The sequence below is a fragment of the Schistocerca americana genome, chromosome 4 (assembly GCF_021461395.2).
Source record: "Schistocerca americana isolate TAMUIC-IGC-003095 chromosome 4, iqSchAmer2.1, whole genome shotgun sequence".
NCBI classification, from domain to species: Eukaryota; Metazoa; Arthropoda; class Insecta; order Orthoptera; family Acrididae; genus Schistocerca; species Schistocerca americana.
In genome coordinates, this window is record NC_060122.1 from 527101844 (window position 1) to 527127609 (window position 25766).

The 25766-nt window shown below is 42.6% G+C and overlaps 1 protein-coding gene across 1 annotated transcript in view; it reads right to left on the reverse strand.

Annotated features, from left to right (window-relative positions):
* The window catches only part of LOC124612968 (glutamate receptor 1-like), a 1095838-nt gene that overhangs the window by 197281 nt on the left and 872791 nt on the right, over positions 1-25766 (reverse strand). Inside the window, exon 9 of the mRNA XM_047141496.1 lies at positions 16462-16569. Coding sequence (XP_046997452.1) covers positions 16462-16569 — 108 coding nt within the window. The remainder of the gene's footprint in view (positions 1-16461; positions 16570-25766) is intronic.

Consider the following 25766-nt stretch of genomic DNA (forward strand, 5'->3'; position numbering starts at 1 on the left):
TTAATACAGCTAGAGGAATATCGTAATTTTTTAACATATATGAGCCATTTAGTCCACCCCACCTTTTTCACCTCTTCAGGGCTTCCTCTCCCTCCCCTCCCTACGTTTCCTTACCCCCTTCTTCTTCTTACCATCTGTCTTTATTTCCCCACCCCACCAAGTTTTCCTACAACTATTACTGTAGTCACCAATTGCCCTCTATTCCACCTCTTTTTCTATCGCAACAGCCACTCTTATCCCATCTCTCATATGTACCAGTCCTCCATCCTTGTAACACCATATTCCCACCATTCTCACCTGCCAACATTTCCCCCTTCAACAACAGACTCCATATTCCACGGCAGGTCTTTCCGGTTCTTAGTTACAGAAAAGTGCTTCATTTAAATATTAGGGTTTCGGTATCTGGTTATAAATGTATTCAAGTGTGCACTTATTGCTTGTCGTTTTACCTTTTATTATTGCTGTTTTTAACTACCAGTGCAAGACATCATATGTCTGTTGTATCAAAAAACTTTCATTTAATTTTTCCGTTATAAGAATGTATTATATTAAATGTAAATATATCCCCTGTTCGTTTCTTGTTTCTTTTTCATCTAATTAGTTTTCTTCCGCCAGCTGGCCGAAGAGTGGGTTATCCTGTATCGCTGATACCCCCCCAACCCATATGGGCGTGCGGTGATGAAATAACAATAAAGAAAAGATACCTGGCTGTCAGCTATTTTTAATCCTGACGACGCTGGCGAAGCTAGCCTTCGAAAGGCCCAGAATTTTATTCGTTTGACGCAGCTTAAAAAGCAGTATGATTTTACGCATGCCGCTGCAAAAGATACCGAGGACATAGCATTCTATGCACTTTCCCTCGGAGCTATTAGTATCTAAAGACATTTAAATAGTTTGGTGGAGTATTAATTGCAAAAGAAAAGCACACATCTCTGGAGGAAACGGGTTCGAGTCTCTGTCAGAGAGTTTTGAAACTTATTTCTGTGAAAGATGACGGGTCAAAGCGATACACAGCTTTCCTCAGCAATCCGCTGCTTCTTATACTCACAGAACAAATGGATAGCAACCGGTGAATTGCTTAATATTCTACTGGAAAATATTCTGTGCTGTTTTCAGCATTAAATGGAAGAACAAATAAAGTGGCAGGATTTATTCCGCGAGTAAGTGGTTAACATTTTCTAGACCTCCTGCGATACGTGCGCTAACTTGTGATCGCGAACAGATCTAATACGTCCCATAATTGTTGTTGTAGACGCCACTGTCGTTCCATAGATCCATACTGAGGGGATGTAGACCATGTCATAAGAATACATAACACATGTTAACTGACGATTCGGCATGTTGACGTTTCTTCCTAAGATCCTGAGTGGAAAAGTCCTCAGGGATGTGTCATAAAAACTATTTGAAATATACAGTGGTGAGCCAAACTTTTGCATGATGTGTCCGTGACGAGTAACATAGCTCGATGAAACTAGGATCTCAAATAGAAAAAACTGCAAGAGACTAGCACAGAAAGCAACTGGAAGAAACACGAAATGAGGCGAAAACGAATGATACTTTCATTCAGAGACAAAAATTACACCTAAGTCACCTTGATTTATGATGGTCCCGTGGATATTACAAAGTCAGGACAAGTTTGTCAATAGGATGTATGACCACCACACGAGAGCAATGTGCTACGTGCTTATACAGGGTGGTCCATTGATCGTGACCAGGCCAAATATCTCACGAAATAAGCGTCAAACGAAAAAGCTACAAAGAACGAAACTTGACTAGCTTGCAGGAGAAACCAGATGGTGCTATGGTTGGCCCGCTAGATGGCGCTGCCATATGTCAAACGGATATCAACAGCGTTTTTTAAATAGGCACCCCCATTTTTTTACATATTCGTGTAGTATGTAAAGAAATATGAATGTTTTAGTTGGGCCAATTTTTTCGCTTTGTGATAGATGGCGCTGTAATAGTCACAAATATGGCTCACAATTTTAGACGAACAGTTGGTAACAGGTAGGTTTTTTAAATTAAAATACAGAACCCAGGTACGTTTGAACATTTTATTTCGGTTGTTCCAAGGAAATACATGTGCCTTTGTGAACTTATCATTTCTGAGAACGCATGCTGTTACAGCGTGATTACCTGTAAATACCACATCAATGCAATAATTGCTCAAAGTGATGTCCGTCAACCTCAATGCATTTGGCAATACATGTAACGACATTCCCCTCAACAGCGAATAGTCCGTCTTCCGTAATGTTCGCACGTGCATTGATAATGCGTTGACGCATGTTGTCAGGCGTTGTCGGTGGATCACCGTAGCAAATATCCTTCAACTTTCCTCTCAGAAAGAAATCCGGGGACGTCAGATCCGGTGAACGTGCGGGCCATGGTATGGTGCTTCGACGACCAATCCACTTGTCATGAAATTTGCTATTCAATACCGCTTCAACCGCACGCAAGCTATGTGCCGGATATCCATCATGTTGGAAGTACATAGCCATTCTGTAATCTAGTGAAACATCTTGTAGTAACATCGGTAGAACGTTATGTTGGAAATCAGCATACATTGTACCATTTAGATTGCCATCGATAAAATGGGGACCAATTATCCTTCCTCCCACAATGCCGCACCATACTTTAACCCGCCAAGGTCGCTGATGTTCCACTTGTCGCAGCCATCGTAGATTTTCCGTTGCCCAATAGCGCATATTATGCCGGTTTACGTTACCGCTTTTTGTGAATGACGCTTCATCGCTAAATAGGTAGCGTGCAAAAAATCTGTCATCGTCCCGTAATTTCTCTTGTGTCCAGTGGCAGAACTGTACACGACGTTCAAAGTCGTCGCCATGCAATTCCTGGCGCATGGGAATATGGTACGGGTGCAATCGATGTTGATGTAGCATTCTCAACACCGACGTTTCTGAGATTCCCGATTCTCGGGCAATTTGTCTGTTACCGATCTGCGGATTAGCCCCGACAGCAGATAAAACACCTACTTGGGCATCATCATTTGTTGCAGGCCGACGTTGGCGTTTCACATGTGGCTGAAGACTTCCTGTTTCCTTAAATTACGTAACTATCCGGCGAACGTTCCGGACATTTGGATGATGTCGTCCAGGATAACGAGCAGCATACATAGCACACGCCCGTTGGGCATTCTGATCGCAATAGCCATACATCAACACGATATCGACCTTTTCCGCAAATGGTAAACGGTCCATTGTAACACCGGTAATGTATCACGAAGCAAATACCGTCCGCACTGGCGCAATGTTACGTGGTACCACGTACTTGTACGTTTGTGACTGTTACAGCGCCATCTATCACAAAGCGAAAAACGTGGTCCAACTAAAACATTCATATTTCTTTACGTACTAAGCGAATATGTAGTAAGAAATTGGGGTTCCTATTTTTAAAAAAACGCAGTTGATATCCGTTTGACCTATGGCAGCGGGCCAACCATAGTGCCATCTGGTTTCCCCCTTCAAGGTAGACGAGTTTCGTTCTTTGTAGTTTTTTGGTTTGATGGTTATTTCGTGAGACGTTTGGCCCGGTCACTATCAATGGAACACCCTGTATACTGGCCACAGGGTTGGTAAGGAGTTCTCTTGGTAGGGTGTATCATCCCTCCGTGTAGCTTACAACTGCTGGACGATCGTTGGTGCACGTGGTAGTGTTGCAATACGCCTCCCCAACGCATCACACTTGTGCTCCATGGGATTTAGGTCGGGGGAACGGGTTTGCCAGTCAAATCGCTGAATATTTTCTTGTTCCCAGAGCGCCTCCGCCTGCACTGTTGGATGCTGTCGCGCACTGTCGTTACAAGAAATAAGTCGGGGCCGAATGCACCCCTGAAACGACGTACATGTGAAAGGAGTATAGTGTCACAATAACGCTGACTGATGAGTGTACCATGTTCAATGATTTGGAGGTCAGTACGCCTTCGCAACAGTACTGTTCCCCACACCACCTAAAGCATCGTGTTCGGCAATGTCCCCCAGCGCATTACCTTTTCTCACCTCTAACTGTGTGAAAGAATGTTCATCATCACTACGCGGACTGTATCTGTTCTCGTCCGAGAAGAGCAGGTGACCCCACTCTTTGTTCGTCCGCTCCCTGTTCTCTCAGCACCATTGTAAACGGTGCTGCCTATATGCAGGAGTAAACGTCACAACGTATTGGTCCGAGGCCTACGAGAAAGAGAGGCCGCGGCGCGTAGGTCACGAATGTGGCCCTGCCCTCGCTCGCTCAAATCAGCAGACAAACTACGCTTCTACACCTGTTAACTCGTAACTAGGCGTGTCCGTACAAACGAAAACTGAATCTTTTACTGGAATCCGCTGTTATTGAATCTTACTGTTATTAGTCCTGTAATGATGGGAAGTCCATGGGCCTACTTATAATATTTTACGGCTGTACTAGCGTACAATAAAATAAAATCATGTTAAAATGATTATCAGTTGCATAAAGAACCACTTCCAGCATGTAATTATTACTGTTAAGCAGAGAGACTAAATGCTATAAACAAGCCGTTAAACGATTTATATCGAGTATTGATCTTCCATTAAATTTTGCTGTAGTACTGTTAATCAGTAAGACTTCATAATAGCATATTCCAGGGGAAGATGCAAATCTCGTTAGTACTTTCACGCCCATCTGCGCGTTAACAGGTTTAGAAACGCATTTTGTCTGCTGAGCTGAGCGAGCGAGCGAGTGAGTTCAGGACTACCTTCGTGACGTACGCGCCGCGGCCTGTCTTTCTCGTGGGCCTCGGTATTGGTCACGGGGCACAGATAACTCCCCGTGTAATCACGGTGCCACAGTGGAGCGGCAGAGTACGTGCCTTGCAGTCCTGTTGCATGTTCTTGGAATTACACATGCTGTTTGATGTGGGTCACTTCTTGTCTGTTACAGAATGTAGCGGCCATCTGCTGCTGCAGCAGTGTGTGTTGTTCCGAACACTACCAATCTACGGAAACAATGCTGTGACGAATATCAAACTCCTTATCACACTTCATCATTCCTGCAGTTTCCCGATGATTCTTTCCCGTGTGAAGTCATGACGATTGTTTTCCACGAGTCACACCTTCATACAGCACTGTAGCTGCTGGCTGCATGACGTTCACTGTCTTTTCCCGTTCCGTCAGCTGTCTTGTGTTGCAGGAGCAACAACATTTTGCGCTATAGTCAGGCTAACACCACGCCGTTTGATGTCAAACTCCCTATGCACGACTGGGAGCAGAATATTTTCACTTAAAAATTATGCCATCTTGTAGAGAACATTAAATATAAATACACCGAGATGGAATGTCATAACCATGTCATTGTTTCAATCCCTCCGTAACGCTCACTAAGACATATTACAGTACTCCTTGCCAAATGGGTGCGTCTCTAACAGTGGTGAATATTTTATCACCCTGCAAGTATGTGAACGGTACAGAGAAGTGAAGAAACCATTCAGGAAACCACTCATTCCACATTTTCGATGGGATACCTGTGAACACATTCCACACGGAACATCCTCTACATTAATAGGGTCACGACCAACAGACACAGCCGCACCCAAAATTCAAGTTTCATAATGTCCTATGCTTCTAGCATTGAACACAAACTATTAATAAGCAGTTTGTGAATCACTGTGGTCCACAAATGTCGCCACACATTCAAATAGAGAGTTGCGGCCAATAGGAATGAGTACGAAGAGCTGCGCAAGAAACTTCTTAAAATAAAAAAAGAGAGATCAAAAAATCTGGAACGATAGATATTTTGATGAAAATTTTTTTAACGTGCCGTACGAGTATTCCTCATACAAAGGAGAAGTAGGTTGGCGCATAAGTTCGCAGGGTTTTTGTTTTAGATGTTGGTATTCCGGCTGCTATGGGTTTACTTTTTATTTGTAGTTCACTGTGGCCTTTTGAGTTTACGTAATGTCATTTTGTCATTTAAAGATAGTGAGTGGCACTGTGGAGTCTAGGAAATGAGTGCCAAGTGGAGAAATCGGAACACTGCCCACATATTCTTCTGTTTGAGTTCAGTAGAGGGGTGACAGCAGCGGAGGCAGCCAGAAACATTTGCACCATGTATAGGGATAATGCCATTGCACAAAGCACAGAAAGATAACGGTTTTTTCTGACGTTAGTGATTCTCCACGTTTAAGAAAACCTACGGGGTTTTATCCAGATCGTTTGAACAAATTAATCCACAATGATCCACTCCAGCGCACTTGAGAACAAGTAAATCTGCTGAACTGCGATCATTACACCACAGTCAGACATTTTCAACCAATGGGGAAGATTCAAAAATAGGTTGTATAGGTACCGCGTGCTCTAAGCCAAAATTACAAAAATTAGCGGGTCGTCATATATGCACCTCTGCTTGTTTGTTACCAATTGGCTCGTGAACGACACCGACCATTCCTATCCTATATCTGTATCGGTGATGGAAAAATTGTGTCTTGCTAAGATGAGGAAAAGAAAGGAATAGCTGAGCTCATACAAAACAGCAACTCCCCACACAAAGACCTCAGCGCATCCACAAAACAATAACGAGATAACGCTATTCATCTAGTGGAACAGCGACGTTGGGCTGTACTACGAATTACTTTCCTGAGTTGTAACCGTCTCTGCTGTTATTTACTGTCAACGACAGGCGTATTGCAGACGCCGTCGAAGATCAACGTCCAGGATCATTGCATGAAGTAATGCTAGTCCACGGCAGCGCCCGCCCGCGTTCTGCTACACTGACAATAAACGATGTACAGGAAATGGGTTAGGAAGTCATTCTTCACTCACCTTATGCACCTTAACTTGTGCCCTAAGATTTTCACGTTCTTCACTCACTGTCCAACAACATTCAAGGAATTTCTTTTCCGCATGAAAATGTGCTCCAAACATGGCTCGACAAGTTCTTCGCATAAAAACCAGGTAATTCCTAGAGTCGCGTAATCGAAAAGTTACCCCATTATTGACAGACTGTTTTAAATAGTCAAGCAGAATATATTATTGATGATTAAATTCTCTGTCATGTGTATAAGATGTGTTTATTAAACTTATGGAAAAACGCTATGAACTTATGCACCAAACCAACATTTGTGTATTTATCAACATGAGAACAGGGAATGTCACACAAGCTATTATGGATCTCCAACTATCTTCTGAAACCGAGTTGATTTTGATTCTCTCTAGTTGAGGTTACAGCGAATTATACTAAATACAAGAAAGAAATGTTGATAAATAGAGGAGAGGACGCTTTGTATGAGACTTTTTAAAAAAATACTTCTTGTACGACATTCCTGTTCGAACTCATAAATATTACGCTGATCAGTCAGAACATTATGATCGTCGGCCTGCTTTCGATATAACCCGTCCATGCGGGAGCAGCGTCAACGGGCGAGGAATGACTGTTGGTCAGACACATGCATGGTACTTATAGTATCACTGAGAGTGCTGTCCATGTGTAGAATGGTGAAGGCGGATCATCTATCTGAGTTTGACCAAGGGCATATTATGATGGCCCACAGGTTCGCCACGAGCATTTCGGTAACTGAACGAGTTGTCGGGTGACCGATGTGTGCTGCGGTGAGTGTCTTCAACACGCTGCGAAATCAAGATGAAACCACGTCCAGAGTCGTGGGGTTTGGCGGCCACCTCTCGTTACAAATGTCGGTCGTCGTGGGCTAGGTGCACTGCTAAAACAGGAGAGTCTGCGAACTGTGGTGAAACTAACATCAGACTTTATTGCTGGGCAGAGTTCAAGTGTGTCTGAACACACCGTGCACCGAACACTTCTGACCATGCGCCCTTGCAACTGTTGACCCATGCAATGTTAACAGCAACTGTGACTGAAATGGGTACGTGACAGTCGGTACCTCACGTTGAAGCAGTGGCAGAGCTTGTAGGGTCTGATGAATCCTGATAGTTTCTTCACCATGCAGATCGGAGGTCAAGAATCCGTCATCTTCCAGTGGAAATGCTCCTTTAAATTTGTACTGCTAGACAGAGACAGCCTGGCGGCGTCTCCATAATGCTCTGGGGAACTTTCACCTGGACATACATGGGTCCAATGGAGCTCGTATAAGGTACCGTGACGGTCGACGAGTATCGCACACTTGTTCCAGACCTGGTACACACCTTCAGGACGACCATGTTTCCCGACGGAAGTAGCAAATTTCAGCAAGATAATGCGCCATGTCAGAAGGCCAGGAGTGTGATGTAGAGGTTCGAGGAACATAGTGGCGAGTTCCAACAGATGTACTGGCCCCCAGCTCGCCAGATCTTAACCAGATGCAACACATCTACACGTAGCGTCAAATGGTTCAAATGGCTCTGAGCACTATGGGACTTAACATCTATGGTCATCAGTCCCCTAGAACTTAGAACTACTTAAACCTAACTAACCTAAGGACATCACACAACACCCAGCCATCACGAGGCAGAGAAAATCCCTGACCCCGCCGGGAATCGAACCCGGGAACCCGGGCGTGGGAAGCGAGAACGACGTAGCGTCAGAACTCATCTGCTCCTCCCCGCAATTTACGGGAATTAGGTGACTTGGGTACGCAGATGTGATGTCAACTCCCTCTGCTTCCAATCCAAGACGCTCTGCCGCTGTTTTCATTTGCATAGGTAGACATACCGGCTATTAGGTAAGTGGTTATAACGTTCTGGCTGATCAGTGTGTTTCACTACGGAGTAAAACAAAACTGTACTCAGGTAAATTATTTATATACACTATCCCATTTGCAAACATCAGACAATAGTGTATGTAAAACGAATTCTCTCCGTTATACTGCGGTGTTGCATTTATTTCCAAACCCGCCAGCAGGGCGACTAGTATCTCTGACATTCCAACTCGACGCCATGTTACAGAGGCTCCTGGTTGACGACAGAACTTTCATCAAGGATTCTCAGCGTCCTGAATTTCATCCATTTCGATGATACGTAGATTAATTTGAGAGCTCACACTGTGCATATTAAACGATGCTGATCAAGCCGTCTGAGATGCTATGCATTAGCATCACGGGTACATATAAATTCCTCTCATTTGAATGCAACCGGCATTAATTCCGTGGCACACCTGACGCATATTGAGGCGGATAAATTATGCAGGACCAGCAAGCTGTTAGGTGTCGACTCAGATCTCCAGTCTTCTTTTAGTATTATTGTGCAATTGTGTTCGTCTTCCAGTGCGCCTTTCATGGTCACCCCTAGTGTACTTCAGTGTGGTTGATGACAGTGTTAGTTTCCTGCAGCAAGTCACAGATACGCGATGGGTGACTTGTGTTACTGCTCTGAAACGCAGAGCGTGCAGAGATGCTTGCTAAACCTCCTTCTGTAGGATTAAACAAACCAGAAAATCTCACGTCTTGCTATAGTTGTGTATAAGCATTGTGCTGAAGTAATGTGTTTATACTGTTCCATTAACCTGTATTCCTAAGTCAATTATGCAGGGGGTTAGGAAACGGCCTTACACGAGCTCTTAGCCAAGCACTCGTTGGCCATTCGTTGCCAAGTGGTACGACATTCGGTGGGCTGCTGGTACTCGCCTTACATACTCTGGCTGCCAGCTGCGCTGTCACTGTACTCGCGCCTTCACGACATATGGGCTCACGTTGACTCGGCGTTCGATTTGTCCACTTTAACCGCGCCTTCGCTGGATTCCATGCCGTTCTGAGCTGCAAGCCACCGTCACTATTTACGATGTTACTGGTGACTTATTTCAATGGCTTCTTTCATTACATAATGCCAGGAGAAGTTATTGAGAGCCAAGAAGTAAGTTTCGTCGAGTTTCATCCGTTGTCCGCTTTCTAAAGCACGCTCAGCTAAAGAAGATCTCTTGTGGCAGCGTAGGCTTCTCATGCTACTTTCTTCGTTGTTCCACAGTGCGTACTGTTTGTCCGATGTAAGACTGGCCACATCTGCAAGATCTTTTGTACACCCCAAGTGTTCTGAGACCTACTGCGTCTTTAACTGGTCTCAGCATTAGACAGATTCTTATCGGAGGCCTGAAGATCGTTTTGATCTTGTGTCGTTTCAGCAGGCGGCTTATCTTGCCCGACACGGAACCACAGAACGGCAAGAAAGCATTCCTCTTCCCGTTCCTCGACGGTTGTCTTATTGCGATTCTTGCCGGAAATTTCATTTACTAGATGGGCGTTACAGCCATTGTTTCTGCAGACCTTTGGTAGGTGGTTCAGCTCATGGAGCAGGTTATCAGAGTCTCATACCATACTTGCACGACTCAGAAATCGGCTAGTCCGGCGGAGGTTAGAGTCCTCCCTCGGACATGGGTGTGTGTGTCTGTCCTTAGGATAATTTAGGTTAAGTAGTGTGTAAGTCTAGGGATGTTTATCCTTGGATAATTTAGGTTAAGTATGTAAGCTTAGGGACTGATGACCTTAGCAGTTAAGTCCCATAAGATTTCACACACATCTGAACATTTTTGACTCCGAAATGTTTATAAAACAATACGCTTCTGCGCTAGGTGATTGTGGCTGATGGCATGCAAGTACAGATCGGTGTGGGTGGGTTTTGCGTAGACCTGTGGCCTAGGGCATGCATTTCGTATACGGCGGACGAGGATGTCTTGTATTTTTCTACTTCCGTGGTGATATGGATGTTATTGTTAATGCTGCTGAGGTTTTCAAAGAATTCATCAAATTTCTCACGTCCTTGAGACCAAATGACGAATATGTTGTCAACGTATCGAAAGAAGCTACTAGGCCTTAATGGTGCTGTGTCTAAGATAATATCCTCAAAATTCTGCAGCAGCTGGAGCTTAACTGTACTTGCACTTTACAAAGGTTTGTGCATGATGTGAGAATGATATGGGACACTGATAACCTGCCCCATGATATGGGCGACTTGCGCAATGTCTTGATGAAAAACGGCTATAGTGTTCATGAAATAAATAAAGTGATTTCAAGCCAGACTCACAATAATACCAATGACAAGGTTTCTTTCTTCCCGTTTTGTGGATCCGTGTCGGGCAAGATAACCTGCCTGCAGGTATGTCAAAACATCAAATCGTATCAGGCCTCCTACAAAAATTTGTCAATTGGTGAGACCAGTTAAAGAAGCAGCATGCTTCAGAAAACCGGGGTCTACAACAGGGGCGGCCAAGATTACGACTGATAGACCGTGCCCGGGCCCGAGCGCAAAGCTCTCGGTCTTGCTTCACATTTTCCCCACCGGCTACACCTCCACTCTCGACATCCTCTCCCAATGAGATGTAGTCGAGTTCCCTTACCCGACCATGAAATCCACTCTGATATGTAACCATCCTACCAGCTCTAAGGGAACCCACCTCACATCCCCAGGTCAGTGCTCCCTTTGTCTCCATTCCTTTCCACCCATAACCTAAGAGTTGGTTCAGAACAGCGTTCCACCTCATTCTCCGGCATTCCTCGTCCAACTATCCACCCATACAAACTCACCCTTATGCACTACCCCAACTGCTACGTTCCCATGATACCCCTCCTGTTAGTCTATATCCACTCATAACTCCATTCATCTACACTAAAGAGCCAAAGAAACTGATACACCTTCCTAACATCGTATACTGTCCCAGCGGTCCTTCAGAAGCACCGCACAATGATGTGGCATGGACTCGACTAATTTCTGAAGTAGTGCTGGAAGGAATCAAGACCATAAATCTTGTAGGGCTGTCCATAAATCCGTAAGAGTACGAGGGGGTGAAGATCTCTTCTGAACAGCACATTCCAAGACATCCCAAATTTGATCAATGATGTTCACCTTAGGGGAGTCTGCTGGCGAATGGAAATGTTTAAATACAGAAGAGTGTTCCTGTAGGCCCTCTGCAGAAATTCTGGACGTGTTGGGTTCTCACGCTGTCTTGCTGGAATTTCCCAAGTCCGTCGGAATGCACAATCTACATCTACATCCACGTGATCGCTCTGCTATTCCCAATAAAGAGCCTGGCAGGGAGTTCAATGAACCACCTTCACGCTGTCTCTCTGCCGTTCCACTCTTGGACAGCACGTGGGAAAAATGAGAACTTAAATTTCCGTGCGAGCCCTGATTGCTCTTATTTTGTCGTGATAATCATTTCTCCCTATGTAGGTGGGTGCCAACAGAATGTTTTCGCAGTCGGAGGAGAAAACTGGTGATTGAAATTTCATGAGGAGATCCCGTCGCAACAAAAAACACCTTTGATGTAATGATTGCCAATCCAATTCACGTATCATGTCTGTGGCTCTATCTCCCCTTTTTTCGCAATAAAACAAAACGAGCCTTCCTTCTTTGAACTTTTTCGATGTCATCTGCCCATCCCACTTGATGCGGATCCCACATCGCACAACAATATTCCAGAACAGGGCGGACAAGTGTGGTGTAAGCAATCTCTTTAGTAGATCTGTTGCACCTTCTAAGTGTTCCTCCAATGATTCTCAGTCTTTGATTTGCACTAAACACAACGTTATCTATGTGATCGTTCCAATATAGGTTATTTGGAATTGTAATCCCTAAGTATTTAGTTGAATTTTACAATCTTCAGATTTGTATGACTTATCGCGTAATCGAAATTTATTGGATTTGTTTTAGCACTCATGTAAATAACCTCACACTTTTCTTTATTCAGGGTGAACTGGCACTTTTCGCACCACACAGGTATCTCATCTAAATCATTTTGCAATTCTTTTGATCATTAGACAACTTTACAAGACGGTAAATGACAGCATCATCTGCAGATAATCTGAGAGGGCTAGTCAGATTGTTTCCTGCGTCGTTAATATAGATCAAAAACAATAGAGGGCCTATAACACTTCCTTGGGGAACGCGAGTTATTACTTCTGTTCTACTCGATGACTTTCAGTCTATTACTACGAGCTGTGACCTTTCTGACAGGAAATCACGAATCCAGTCGCACAAATGAGGCGATATTCCATAGGCACGCTTGGAGGAACGGTGTCAAAAGCCTTCTATAAATCTATAAATATGGAATCAATTTGACATCCCCTGCCAATAGTAGTCATTACTTTATGAATGTAAAGAGCTAGTTGTGTTTCACAAGAACGATGTTTCCTGAATCCGTACTGACTACGTCTCAGTAAATCTTTTTCTTTGAGGTAATTCGTAATTTTACTGCAAATCGACGTTAGTGATAAAGGCTTGTAATTCAGTATATTACTCCTGTTTCCCTTTTTGGGTATTGGTGCGACTTGATCAATTTTCCAATCTTTAGGTACGGAACTTTCTGTGAGCGAGCGGTTGTATATAATTGCCAAATATGAAGCTATTGCATCAGCATACTCTGAAAGGAACCTGACTGTTATACAGTCTGGATCGAAGGTCTTGCCTTTATTAAGTGATTTAAGCTGCTTTGCTACACCGAGGATATATACTTCTATGTTTCTCATCTTGGCAGTTGTTCTTGATTGGAATTCAAGAATATTTACTTCGTCTTCTTTGAAGGAGTTTCGGAAAACCGTGTTTAATAACTCTGCTTTAGTGGCACTGTCATCAGTGACTTCACCTTTGTTATCGCGCAGTGAAAATGTTGATTGCGTCTTGCCACTGATGTGCTTTATGTATGACCAGAATCTCTTTCGGTTTTTTGCCAGATTCCGAGACAGAAATTCGTTGTGGAAATTATAAAAAACATATCGCATTGAAGTACGCGTTATATTTCGAACTTATGCAAAACTTTGCCAATCGTGGGGATTTTTCGTTCTTTTAAATTTGGCATGCTTCTTTCGTTCCTTCTGCAACACTCAGTACAATTTCGAATAACGTTTTACGCCTGCCGCCGGCGTCAAGGGTAGAAGATGCCACCGACTATAATTGTGTGAGTGGGGCACCTATCTGACATGAGACTCAAGTTTTCTTTGAACTGTTATGCTACTACATCTTCTGAGTCAGGGGTCGGTAAAACGATCCAATAAATAGTTCAGTCCGATTGTCAAGTATAGCCTCTACCCTTACTATTTAGCAGGAACTGTCTAGTTCCGTTTCACCACAAGGTAAACTACTTCTGACAACAATAAATACTCCACAATGGACATGAAGGGATGCAGGTGATCAGACAGGACGCTTAAGTACGTGTCACCTGCCAGAGTCGTATCCAGTCGTATCGAGGTCCCGTATCACTCCAACTGCACACGCCGCACACAATTACAGAGCCTCCATCAACTTGAACAATCCCCTGCAGACATGCTGGGTCCATGGGTTCATGAGGTTGTCTCCATACCCGTAGACGTCCATCCACCCGCTACAAGTTCAAACGTGACTCGTCCGACCAGGCAACATGTTTCCTGCTTCCAGTCATCGACAGTCCACCGTCGGTGTTGACGGACCCAGGCAAGGGGTAAAGTTTTGTGTCGTGCAGTCATCAAGTGTACACGAGTGGGCCTTCAGCTCCAAAAGCCCACATGGGTGATGTTTCGTTGAATGATTCGCACGCTGACCCATGTTGATGGCCAAGCATTGAAATCTGTAGGATTTGCGGAAAGGTAGCACTTCTGTCCCGTTGAACGATTCTCTTTAGTCGTCGATGGTCAAATTCCTGTAGGATCCTCACCGTGCGGTTTAAGGCGTCATATCACGGACTGCGCGGCCACCCCCGCCGGATGTTCTGGTCCTCCCTCGGACATGGGGTGTGTGTGTTGTTCTTAGCATAAGTTCGTTTAAGTAGTGTGTAAGTCTAGGGACCGATGGCTAAAACAGTTTGGTCCCTTAGCAATTCACACACATTTGAACATTTGTAATATCTTTTGCCGGCCGCAGAGATGTCGATGATTTGATGTTTTGCCGGAATCCTGATATTCACGGTACACTTATGGAATGGTCGTACGGGAAATCCCCAGTTCATCGCTACCTCGGAGATGCTGTGTCGCATCGCTCGTGCGCCGACTATAACATCACGTTCAAACTCACTTAAATCTTGAAAAACCTGCCATTACAGCAGCGGTAACCGATCTAACAACTGCGTCAGACACTTGTCTTATATAGGCGTTCCTGACCGCAGCTTCGTATTCCGCCTGTTTACGTATTTCTATATTTGAATATGCATGCCTATACCAGTTTCTTGGCGTTTCAGTACACATCTCTATCTTAATGAGTCAATACATAGGCTTTTTACTTTTTGTCACTCTGTCTTTTATCTGTGTCAGTCTTTCAATTAATCAACAAATCTGATTTTTATATTTTCAGTTATGAAACTGATGTCTCTTATTACGTCATACATTCATTTTTTCTACCGGCATGTCCAATTTCATAACACGTTATTTAAAATTTTTACTTTCATGTGGTTGAAGAGCGACGACTTGTATCCACCGACACCCCACCTCCCCTATCATATGGGACAAGTGGAATGAAAGGACAATAAAGGGAAAAAAATGTTGTCGCGTTCACAAGGAATATTATAAATTGACGGCACTTACATAGTTAGATTATCTTTAACGGTTCGCAACATTTCTTTACTTCTCCTGAGTGGTCGAAAGACTGATGTGATTCCTTGTCTGTTTAGGACTTTATCTAATTTAATGGTTGTAACGCAGAATGGAAGCCGCGCTGTGTGTTGGTCCTATTCGTTCACTTCAGTGGCACTGCATCTTGGTTTTCTCGACAGCATTGACCAAATATCACAAACAGAACATCCGTTACCTCTGAACACCGTCGTTAGGTGGTTAATCTCCAAACTGAGGTGGTTCCTGCGCGAAATAATTCTGGCTCTGTGTACTACAGTGTTGAGCATAGCTGTTTTCTGAGCTGGATGGTGAAAACTACACCCGTTGAGATACAGGTACCTGTAGGTGTCGGTTTTCTGTACACAGAATGGCCGAGTTGTCCATCTGATTTCCGTTCGACCAACACCTCTACAAAAGGTAACTTTCCGCCGACATCTACTGTAAGTGTTTGTTAGGATGTATAACATTGACACATGGAAGAGAATTGTTTGATGGCGTTATGGAACGTTGCACTGTAATGAAATCTACATCTTTATTTTGAGTCATTTCGTGAGGTAACGTCTGCATAAAGAAATGTTTAGGTCAAGCCGACCAGTGCCGAGGACCTCTCAGTTCCATTCACGCAGTAAATAGCGGAGGCTACGTGAATATGTCAACAGAAATTCTGCATCCACATCCTCAATAACAGTTTCCAGTTTAGGAAGATTGGAGGAAGAAACGAATCAGGTTTCCTCTCTGTCAATCGCTCCAAACTTTTCGAACTGGAATATTCTGTTCAGCCATCGTTTAACTACTCCCTCTTTTCTGTAATCAATCAAGAAATAAGTGCAGTGCATAGTACGAGGCAGGGGTAGGCATTATTATGGTTAACACCGGCGATGTATATCATCATTCAGAATCTGCACAGAGAAATTAGTCGTTATCGGTTTACGAAAGGAACACTAACGTCATGTTTATGCTGCAAATAGCTAAATCCTAAGCTAGTTTCATAATTTTTTTTAGAATGAACAAGACGCCCGCCGGAGTGCCAGTTCTCTTACCTTGACCATGGCGCTATTGACAGTCATCTCGACGACGTGCAGAGTGTAGTTTCGGCGACGGCCATCCTCACTGAAGCGGATGTCTCCAGTGAGGCCCTCGATTTCTACCTGAGCAGAAACAGCGTTAGTTTTCGTAAAATTAAGACAGTTACGATTACAGGAGGGAAAGGAATATCATGATTCAACGCCGCGTAGACGAGGCGGTGGTTATAAATGGAGCACCTGGTTCACGGTTTATGGATATGACGGAAGCCTTAAATTAGACTAGCCGGATGGGGATTTGAACCGTGCCCTTTCCGACTGCAAATCCATTGTCTTAACCACTGAGCCATCTCTCTCAGTAGGGCACCGTAAATAAATACCTGCGGTAAAGAAATAAACTAACGTGTGATATTTATTATAGTAAAAATTAAATTCCAGAAATTATTAAAATATTTTAGTAACGCGTTAAATAGTAGAACTCATCTTCAACTGGGTTATGTAGACATTTCATACGCCATGAGCATACAAATAAATTCATGTTACCGTTGTGGACTACAGTTTGAACAGTCTCAGGTTTATTAAAACCCACGTTTAGATCGGAAATAAGCTGTTTATCCATGGGTGTCCGGAGAAATTTATGCAAAACGTGGGCGGCGCGGGGAGGGGGGGGGGGGGAGGAGATTCTAAAATTGTCACTTTCTGATACGACTGATTTATTGAGTTTGGGAACGTTTAGTGCTCCAAAAGCTGAGTGTGACAGGAATTATAAAGGAAGTGGTGGAGATCAGAGTAAACTGCAATGATTTTAACAGCAACCGGGTTAAATATTTCTTGGGCCCTGGTGATGGTCTTTGGATATCACGCGAAGGCAAAGATGGATGTTCGACATTTTCTAAGTGAAATTTTACATAACCTAATTTAACATCAGAAAAGTGCATCCGAAACGGGTGCCGAAAATTCTCACGCTTGTACCAAAAAATGGTCGTGAAAATGTTTGTACCGACACTTTGAATACCACTGAAACTGATCCCGATTTCGTAGCGCTTGGTTTTTCACTTACGGTCTACAAACTAAGCGCCTGTCTATGGACTGGAAGGGCCCAGCTTCACCGAGAGCGAAGAAAGCTGGTTTGAGCAAATCAGAATTTAAAACGGTGATGGGTGTTCCTTTACTTTCGATATTCATGGTACTGCGTATCTTCACTGGGTTCCTGAATGTCAAGCTATTAATCTTCATTGCTATCTTGAAGTTCATGCTCGACTGTGTGAGCAAATAAGAAGGAAGAAAGACCTGAACCGAGGAAGAACAAGTCATGGGTTATCTGTTTCACATCAAGACAAAGCAATGGCTCATTCAGAATTGTCAGTTACAGGTTTCTAGCGAAGCAGAGCATCATAATATTAGAGTGTCCACCTTACTCCCCTGACCCAGCCCCATGTGAGTTATTTATTCAACAAGGTTAAATCAGCTTTAAATGGAATAAGATTTTAGCCCGCTGAAAATGTGAAAGAAAAAGCAGCGTGCGTTATCGAGGAGCTCACAAACGAAGCCTTCCAGCAACATCGGCGGAAAATTCACATGGAGCGTTGCAGGGATAGATAATAGGAGTATATTCATGGTGACAATAACTAAATATGTATGTTTTTGACATAAAAAGTTTTAAGCATTAATCTTGTTGTTTGTAGCCACACCTCGTGTACGCAAACATGTTTGATACGAGGTGAAGTATCATACACTCATTCGCGACACTCGATTTTCCGCGGCTATGGAACCAATGTCTCGAAAAGTTTTGAGATTGAATTAACAAACAATAGATAAAGGTTAAGATAGTGGTTTGAATGCGTCACATATTCTACAAAATTCTTCCCGCTCCCCTAACTTGAGTACAATGCACAGAACGCCCATAAAGCCACGTCATACTCTCATGTAATTCATTCATTGTGATGTCGTTCAGTTAGCGCTTTATATCGGCTTGAATGTCGGTTGTGTTATCAAAACGTTGGTCCTTCACGCGAATTTCTGCACTTTGTCGTCTTATAGTATGTCGCTATTAATAATACCAAGTTTCGTCATCCGTGCTGATTTTTTGCAGAAAGGCAATTTCAGCGTTTTGCATTCAGCCAAGTCACGCCAGGAGTCCACTAGTCGTTCTTATTCCTCGGCTGTCATGGTGAGCGGAACAAACTCTGCACACACTTTTCTGTGTGGAGAATATTTTGAACACCAGATTTTGAGACGAGGCTCCATTGCAGCTTGTGACACAACAAAGTTAACACACTACGGCCGCAAGTCCACTTACTTAGCACTGTCTAGTCACAATTGACTGGTCGAATGCGCATCTGTTGTTTACAGCTCTTAGTTCACGCTGCCACCGTTGTTACAGCGCTGGCATCGCCTATATGCCTGGAAAAAAATCACTCCCTGAACCTTTTGGACAGACGGTATATGTTCTAAGTATTGTATCATTATTCACTGTGTTTTTGCAATAGGGGTACTGTCCCTCTTTGTAAGTACGCTGCTGAGGACAGGAAAAATTCTTGACGCCTTCACAGACCGAGCAGCGCAGTGTGTCTGGTCGCTAGCCGAATATGTGCCGACAAGCCATCGCCCCACGGAGAAGCACGCGCGCATTGTCTCTAGTGAGTTCTTGTATTGTTAAACTGCTGTTGTATAATTTTTCTATCAACGAAATGGCTGTTATGTTTGGTGTAATCAGGTCGACATGTTCAGGTGTTAAGTCATTTTTAATCAATGTTAGAGTCGATAGAAAGGTGGCAATGTTATTTTATGCTTGGGTTAACATTGCGCAGCAAAGTTCCGACGAGTGATTTATCTATATTTTCGCCTTCTTCATAGTTATGATAGGGCTTGAGGAATATTTTGATTGGAGATGAAGAATAAACTTTCGCTGAAGTATCTGATCACATCTTCATTTCATGAGAAGCTTATTACTGTTGAGAATTTTCGGAAGGTGTTACATACTGTATATACAATTTGTGCCGAACGGAGGCGGAGTTTTAATTTCATTCTCGGCAGCATATGTGGAAGAAGTTAATTACTGTCGACATTCCTTCGATGCTCCTGCAGTATTTCTTCGTCGTTTTGGGAAAAACTACACTTTCAATGACCAATAACATTTAATTTAGAGGACAGATTACTGAACGTCCGCGTCAAGGAAGAGGATTCTGATTTATGCGGTCTATCGTCGCTGGGTCTCTAATAAATACATAGCATCGCATGAGTGGCTCCCTGTTCGAGAGAACATGAGCACCATAGAAGGCGGTGTTCTCTTCAGACGCACTATTATACACTGACGCACTTCATACGAAGCTGTCACTTGAGAATGTCACAACATGCCGAAATCTCGATCGTGAACAAACGCGTTTAATAACGGTCCTGAAGGAAAATGCTGTCGTTTCTAAAGTTACAGTCTGGTGTGAAACTGTGTGTTTTTGACAAGGCACGACTCTTGTCTCCAATTTTTGTCGATAGTTGCTTTCAGGCCGTTTTACAGAGCTATGAGTTATATGCCAATCGTTGTCGATACTTTAGACAGTCCGCGTTGATACACCAATAAGTCGGGTAGCTTCTTTCACATTATGGTCATGAGCACGTCCGAACGCCACAGCTCCTTTCAGCTGTCTGTCAACTACCTTATCGCGCTGGTTCAATACAACCGACTGTAACTGTCTGACAAACCACTTAACTGCTATTGCATATGTTTGCGGTGGAGGATTACGTGACGACCTGGCACGAGTTTTGCGTCATCTAAGCCGCACAAAAGTGACAAGTTCGCATTTTTTAGGTAGTGATTGATATTTTGTCCGGGAAATTTATAAAATTGACGTGATATGTCCTTAAGAGGGGCCAACTGGAGTAGGAACAAAAGGGAAAGTTTTCTTTTTTTCATGCAGCAATTGGACTATGAGCGAATGCCATCTAATAAGTTTTGTGCGGACCGTAGTTCTCCACTTGGCCGTAACCAACGATCCCTACTGCGTAGCTCTCATGCTATGTAGCTGATACCGCGGGTTCTGTTGCCCATGCAGCATTCCGTGGACATGGGGCGTCGTGACCCTTTGTCCTCTTTCTTTGTGCAAATGCCAGCACTATTCAACATATAAAACTTGGCGGTTGGACGACACAAACACTGAGATATTATTATCGCGAACAGTTGTTGAGAGCAATCGGGCGCATGGAGAGAAGCCACGCGCCATGAACTGTCACAGCCTGCCCTGCCCGTGCTAGTAGCGCTAGAGGAGATTTTGGTATTAATTGGTAATTGACCGTTTTTGCTGCGCGCAGCTGTTGCTTGCTTGCTCAGTAGAGGAATTTTGTCAGATTTGTATGTGCATACATTGAAAGCAATATTCATATCTTTGTTGCGACCAAAAACGTGATTACTGATTAAAGACAATGTGAAATAATTAAAGTTTTTGCTAATGAAACTGTTCAAGGAAAAGAAAGGCCTGAGTCAAGTTTGGCAATGTATGAATCATCAATTTTCGGAATATAGTAAATCAAAAGTTCTCATTGATTCATTTTTAACACCGCTTAAGGCTATTTGACTAAACACCTCCCAATCATTTGATTTGCATAAAAAAAGAAAAAGGGGTGTTTTGCCCATGCATTGCACTCTGTATGGGTCGCAGTATTTCTTTTGCATTGTTTTAGCTTTTGGTAGATTCAGAATATTCATGCAGCTGCAAGAAGAGGTAAAGTGTCAGTTGCGTGCAGGAGCATTACAGTACAATTGTTAGGAGATGTTACAGAATATTTTCAGAATGGCTGTTAGATACAGTATAATCAACTTTTCATGATTTATAGGAAGAGTATTTTTTTGTTGTTGTTCTCTATCATAATACTGACATGTCCGATAGTAGGAAGTTCCAGGAAATGTTTGAATACTGAGATATTGGATTAAGGATTTTTATAAGACAAGTTGTAGAGCTATATATCAGATTTTATGATAACGATAACAATGTTTCACTAGAGAGCTTAGTAATTTTTATAGATAAAGTATAGATAGCAACAATATTGTCAGAGACAGAGCTTCACGCGTTTCTGTACGTCTGTTGTCATAATAAAAAATTTTGACAATAAAACTTTCAAACTATTACACATCACACCGGAAACAGGAAATTTCAAATGAAAAAATGTTATAAGTAAAAATGATGTTAATGATAAAAGAAGATAGGACAGATTCAGTGGTAGGTATCCCTTGAGTTGCGCTGCTCAGAGAGGAGGTCTCGGAATGTGACAGCGAGTCCGACATTTCTGTGCAGTGCCTCACAAGGTTACTAACTAAGGCATATTAATATGTTAACCTATTTAATTCTAGCTTCAACATCGTGTTTGTGTACTATGTGGAAAAGGATTACTATTGGTTTTGTTGTGTATGTTTTGTGTATTCTTATTCTAACTTACGCTGCGTCCAAAACAGCTATGTAATTATTATGACAGGTTTAACTTGGCGCCTGGTACAATAACCGGCTACGGTTATATGATTATGAATGCTTCTCTGGTTTCATCAATATTTAACGTTGCTATATTTGAAAACTGACACCGTTCCACCAGACTGTGTTTTAAAATATTTTGTTTGTACTACTAGTTTCGAGCATGTAAGAGATATGGATACAATGTTGACGGTTCATTAAAAAACCGCGTGTCATGCATATTTACGCACCGCACGGTCGTCAGTGGTCGTCTTCTTGTTATGTTTACTTCAAATCACACTATTTACACCTGTTGATATGACTGTTATGACATACATTGGTACTTAATATATACCAGTATTTTACTTTTTCTCTCTCAACTCTGGAAATAAGTGATACTAAAGATTCTACCCTCATTGCCGCAACTGAATATTTTCATAAAACATTCTCAAAGCTACTGCAGCAGCGGTGTCAAGTGTACTACCCAGCCACGATATCACTGAGCTTGACATTGCGTGTCCGTTATCAGGACACGAGGCGACGTTACAGAAAACAAATACGGTGGTGACTAAGGAAAATATATTGTAATGTGAATCCTTCATGTCAGTTGTGCATATACTATTAAGTGGTTTAGCGTGTCGCCGTGAAATGCTGCCAGTAGTGCAGTGCTGTGTTACCCATAATTATGAAGAACTCTGTGAGTGGAAAACAGAGGAGATGTCGCGAAAGTGAACACATATAGGTAAAAAAGAGCTTATATTTGAAGTAGTACAGTTTTTCCAGGGGGAAAAAAGCAGAATTAAGAAATAATATTTCTACAGAAAGCAAGCTTGTGGATGTCAAAAATGCTAGTGACGTTGCAAAGAACAATGGAAGACATTCTGAAAGACTTCAAGAAGGTAGAAGAAACCGATGAAAAGTTAAAACCCCTATTAAACAAAGGCGACCTAGGGAAGTAGATCTCTAGATCAGTGGTCGTCGAACTTTCTGCTCAAGTGCCAATGCTAACGTTGTGGGGAGGCACCTAGAGCCGGATAAATACCGACCTTATGATTAACTCGTAAACTACAAACACTATGACACTGAAATTGCCTGATGAAGTGTTGTTGTGTTGTTTGTGTGAGCGAATGATTAACTAATTGATAACAGTGACCTTATTTCAATTCATTATGCAATGTAAGACTGAATCACAATCATTACTAAATGATTTGAATGTCATTTATCTTCTACTGATTGCCCTGTATCACAACAGCTGTAATATAATTCCACATTCATTTATACAAATACGTACCCCATTTTGTGGTGAATATCTCTGTAATGCGGATTTACGAATCCTTCTTACTTTCGTGTGAAATTTGTACAACAGCAGCCGATGTGTGTAAGGCACACAGACCCATGTGTTATCAGCACGGGAAGACAATCAATAAAACATTCCGTCTGCCACATCCGTTAACCCCGCAGTGGCCGCGCTACTTACACCTCTCCCGCTGGGGTAAACTCTCAAATTTACTTGTTGTTGTTGTGGTCTTCAGTCCTGAGACTGGTTTGATGCAGCTCTCCAAGCTACTCTATCCTGTGCAAGCTTCTTCATCTCCCAGTACCTACTGCAGCCTACATCCTTTAGTGTATTCATCTCTTTGTTTCCCTCTACGATTTTTACCCTCCATGCTGCCCTCCAGTACTAAATTGGTGATCCCTTGATGCCTCAGAACATGTCCTACCAACCGATCCCTTCTTCTAGTCAAGTTGTGCCACAAACTCCTCTTCTGCCCAATTCTATTCAATACTTCCTCATTAGTTATGTGATCTACCCATCTAATCTTCAGCATTCTTCTGTAGCACCACATTTCAAAAGCTTCTATTCTCTTCTTGTCTAATCTATTTATCGTCCATGTTTCACTTCCATACAAGACTACACTCCATACAAATACATTCAGAAACGACTTCCTGACACTTAAATCAATACTCGATGTTAACGAATTTCTGTTCTTCAGAAACGTTCTCCTTGCCATTGCCAGTCTACATTTTATATCCTCTCTACTTCGACCACCATCAGTTATTTTGTTCCCCAAATAGCAAATCTCCTCTACTACTTTAAGTGTCTCATTTCCTAATCTAATACCCTCAGCATCACCCGACTTAATTCGACTACATTCCATTATCCTCGTTTTGCTTTTGTTGATGTTCATCTTATATCCTCGTTTCAAGACGCTATCCATTCCATTCAACTGCTCTTCCAAGTCCTTTGCTGTCTCTGACAGAATTAGAATGTCATCGGCGAACCTCAAAGTTTTTATTTCTTCTCCATGGATTTTAATACCTACTCCGAATTTTTCTTTTCTTTCCTTTACTGCTTGCTCAATATACAGATTGAATAACATCGGGGAGAGGCTACAACCCTGTCTTAATCCCTTCCCAACAACTGCTTCCCTTTCATGTCCCTCGACTCTTATAACTGCCATCTGGTTTCTGTACAAATTGTAAATAGCCTTTCGCTCCCTGTATTTTACCCCTGCAACCTTTAGAATTTGAAAGAGATTATTCCAGTCAACATTGTCAAAAGCTTTCTCTAAGTCTACAATTGCTAGAAACGTAGGTTTGCCTTTCCTTAATCTTTCTTCTAAGATAAGTCGTAGGGTCAGTATTGCCTCACGTGTTCCAACATTTCTACGGAATCCACACTGATCTTCCCCGAGGTCGGCTTCTACCAGTTTTTCCATTCGTCTGTAAAGTACTCGCGTTAGTATTTTGCAGCTGTTACTTATAAAACTGATAGTTCGGTAATTTTCACATCTGTCAACACCTGCTTTCTTTAGGATTGGAATTATTATATTCTTCTTCAAGTCTGAGGGAATTTCGCCTGTCTCATACATCTTGCTCACCAGATGGTAGAGTTTTGTCAGGACTGGCTCTCCCAAGGCTATCAGTAGTTCTAATGGAATGTTGTCTACTCCCGGGGCCCTGTTCCGACTCAGGTCTTTCAGTGCTCTGTCGAACTCTTCACGCAGTATCACATCTCCCATTTCATCGTCATCTACATCCTTTTCCATTTCCATGATATAGTCCTCAAGAACATCGTCCCTGTATACACCCTCTATATACTCCTTCCACCTTTCTGCTTTCCCTTCATTGCTTAGAACTGGGTTTCCATCTGAGCTCTTGATATTCATGCAAGTGGTTCTCTTTTCTCCAAAGGTCTCTTTAGCTTTCCTGTAGGCAGTATCTATCTTACCCCTAGTGAGATAAGCCTCTACATCCTTACATTTGTCCTCTAGCCATCCCTGCTTAGCCATTTTGCACTTCCTGTGGATCTCATTTTTGAGACGTTTGTATTCCTTTTTGCCTGCTTCATTTACTGCATTTTTGTATTTTCTCCTTTCATCAATTAATTTCAGTATTTCTTCTAGCCCTCGTCTTTTTACCTACTTGATCCTCTGTCGCCTTCACTATTTCATCCCTCAAAGCTACCCATCCTTCTTCTACTGTATTTCTTTCCCCCATTCCTGTCAATTGTTCCCTTATGCTCTCCCTGAAACACTGTACAACCTCTGGTTCTTTCAGTTTATCCAGGTCCCATCTCCTTAAATTCCCACCTTTTTGCAATTTCTTCAGTTTTAATCTACAGTTCATAACCAATAGATTGTGGGCAGAGTCCACATCTGGCCCTGGAAATATCTTACAACTTAAAACCTGGTTCCTAAATCTCAGTCTTACCATTATATAATCTACCTGAAACCTTTTAGTATCTCCAGGGTTCATCCAAGTATACAACCTTCTTTCATAATTCTAGAACCAAGTGTTAACTATGATTAAGTTATATTTACTTAGCTCATGGAAAATTACATCAATGTTAATTAAAAGTAAGTACATCTTAAAATGTTACTGTCC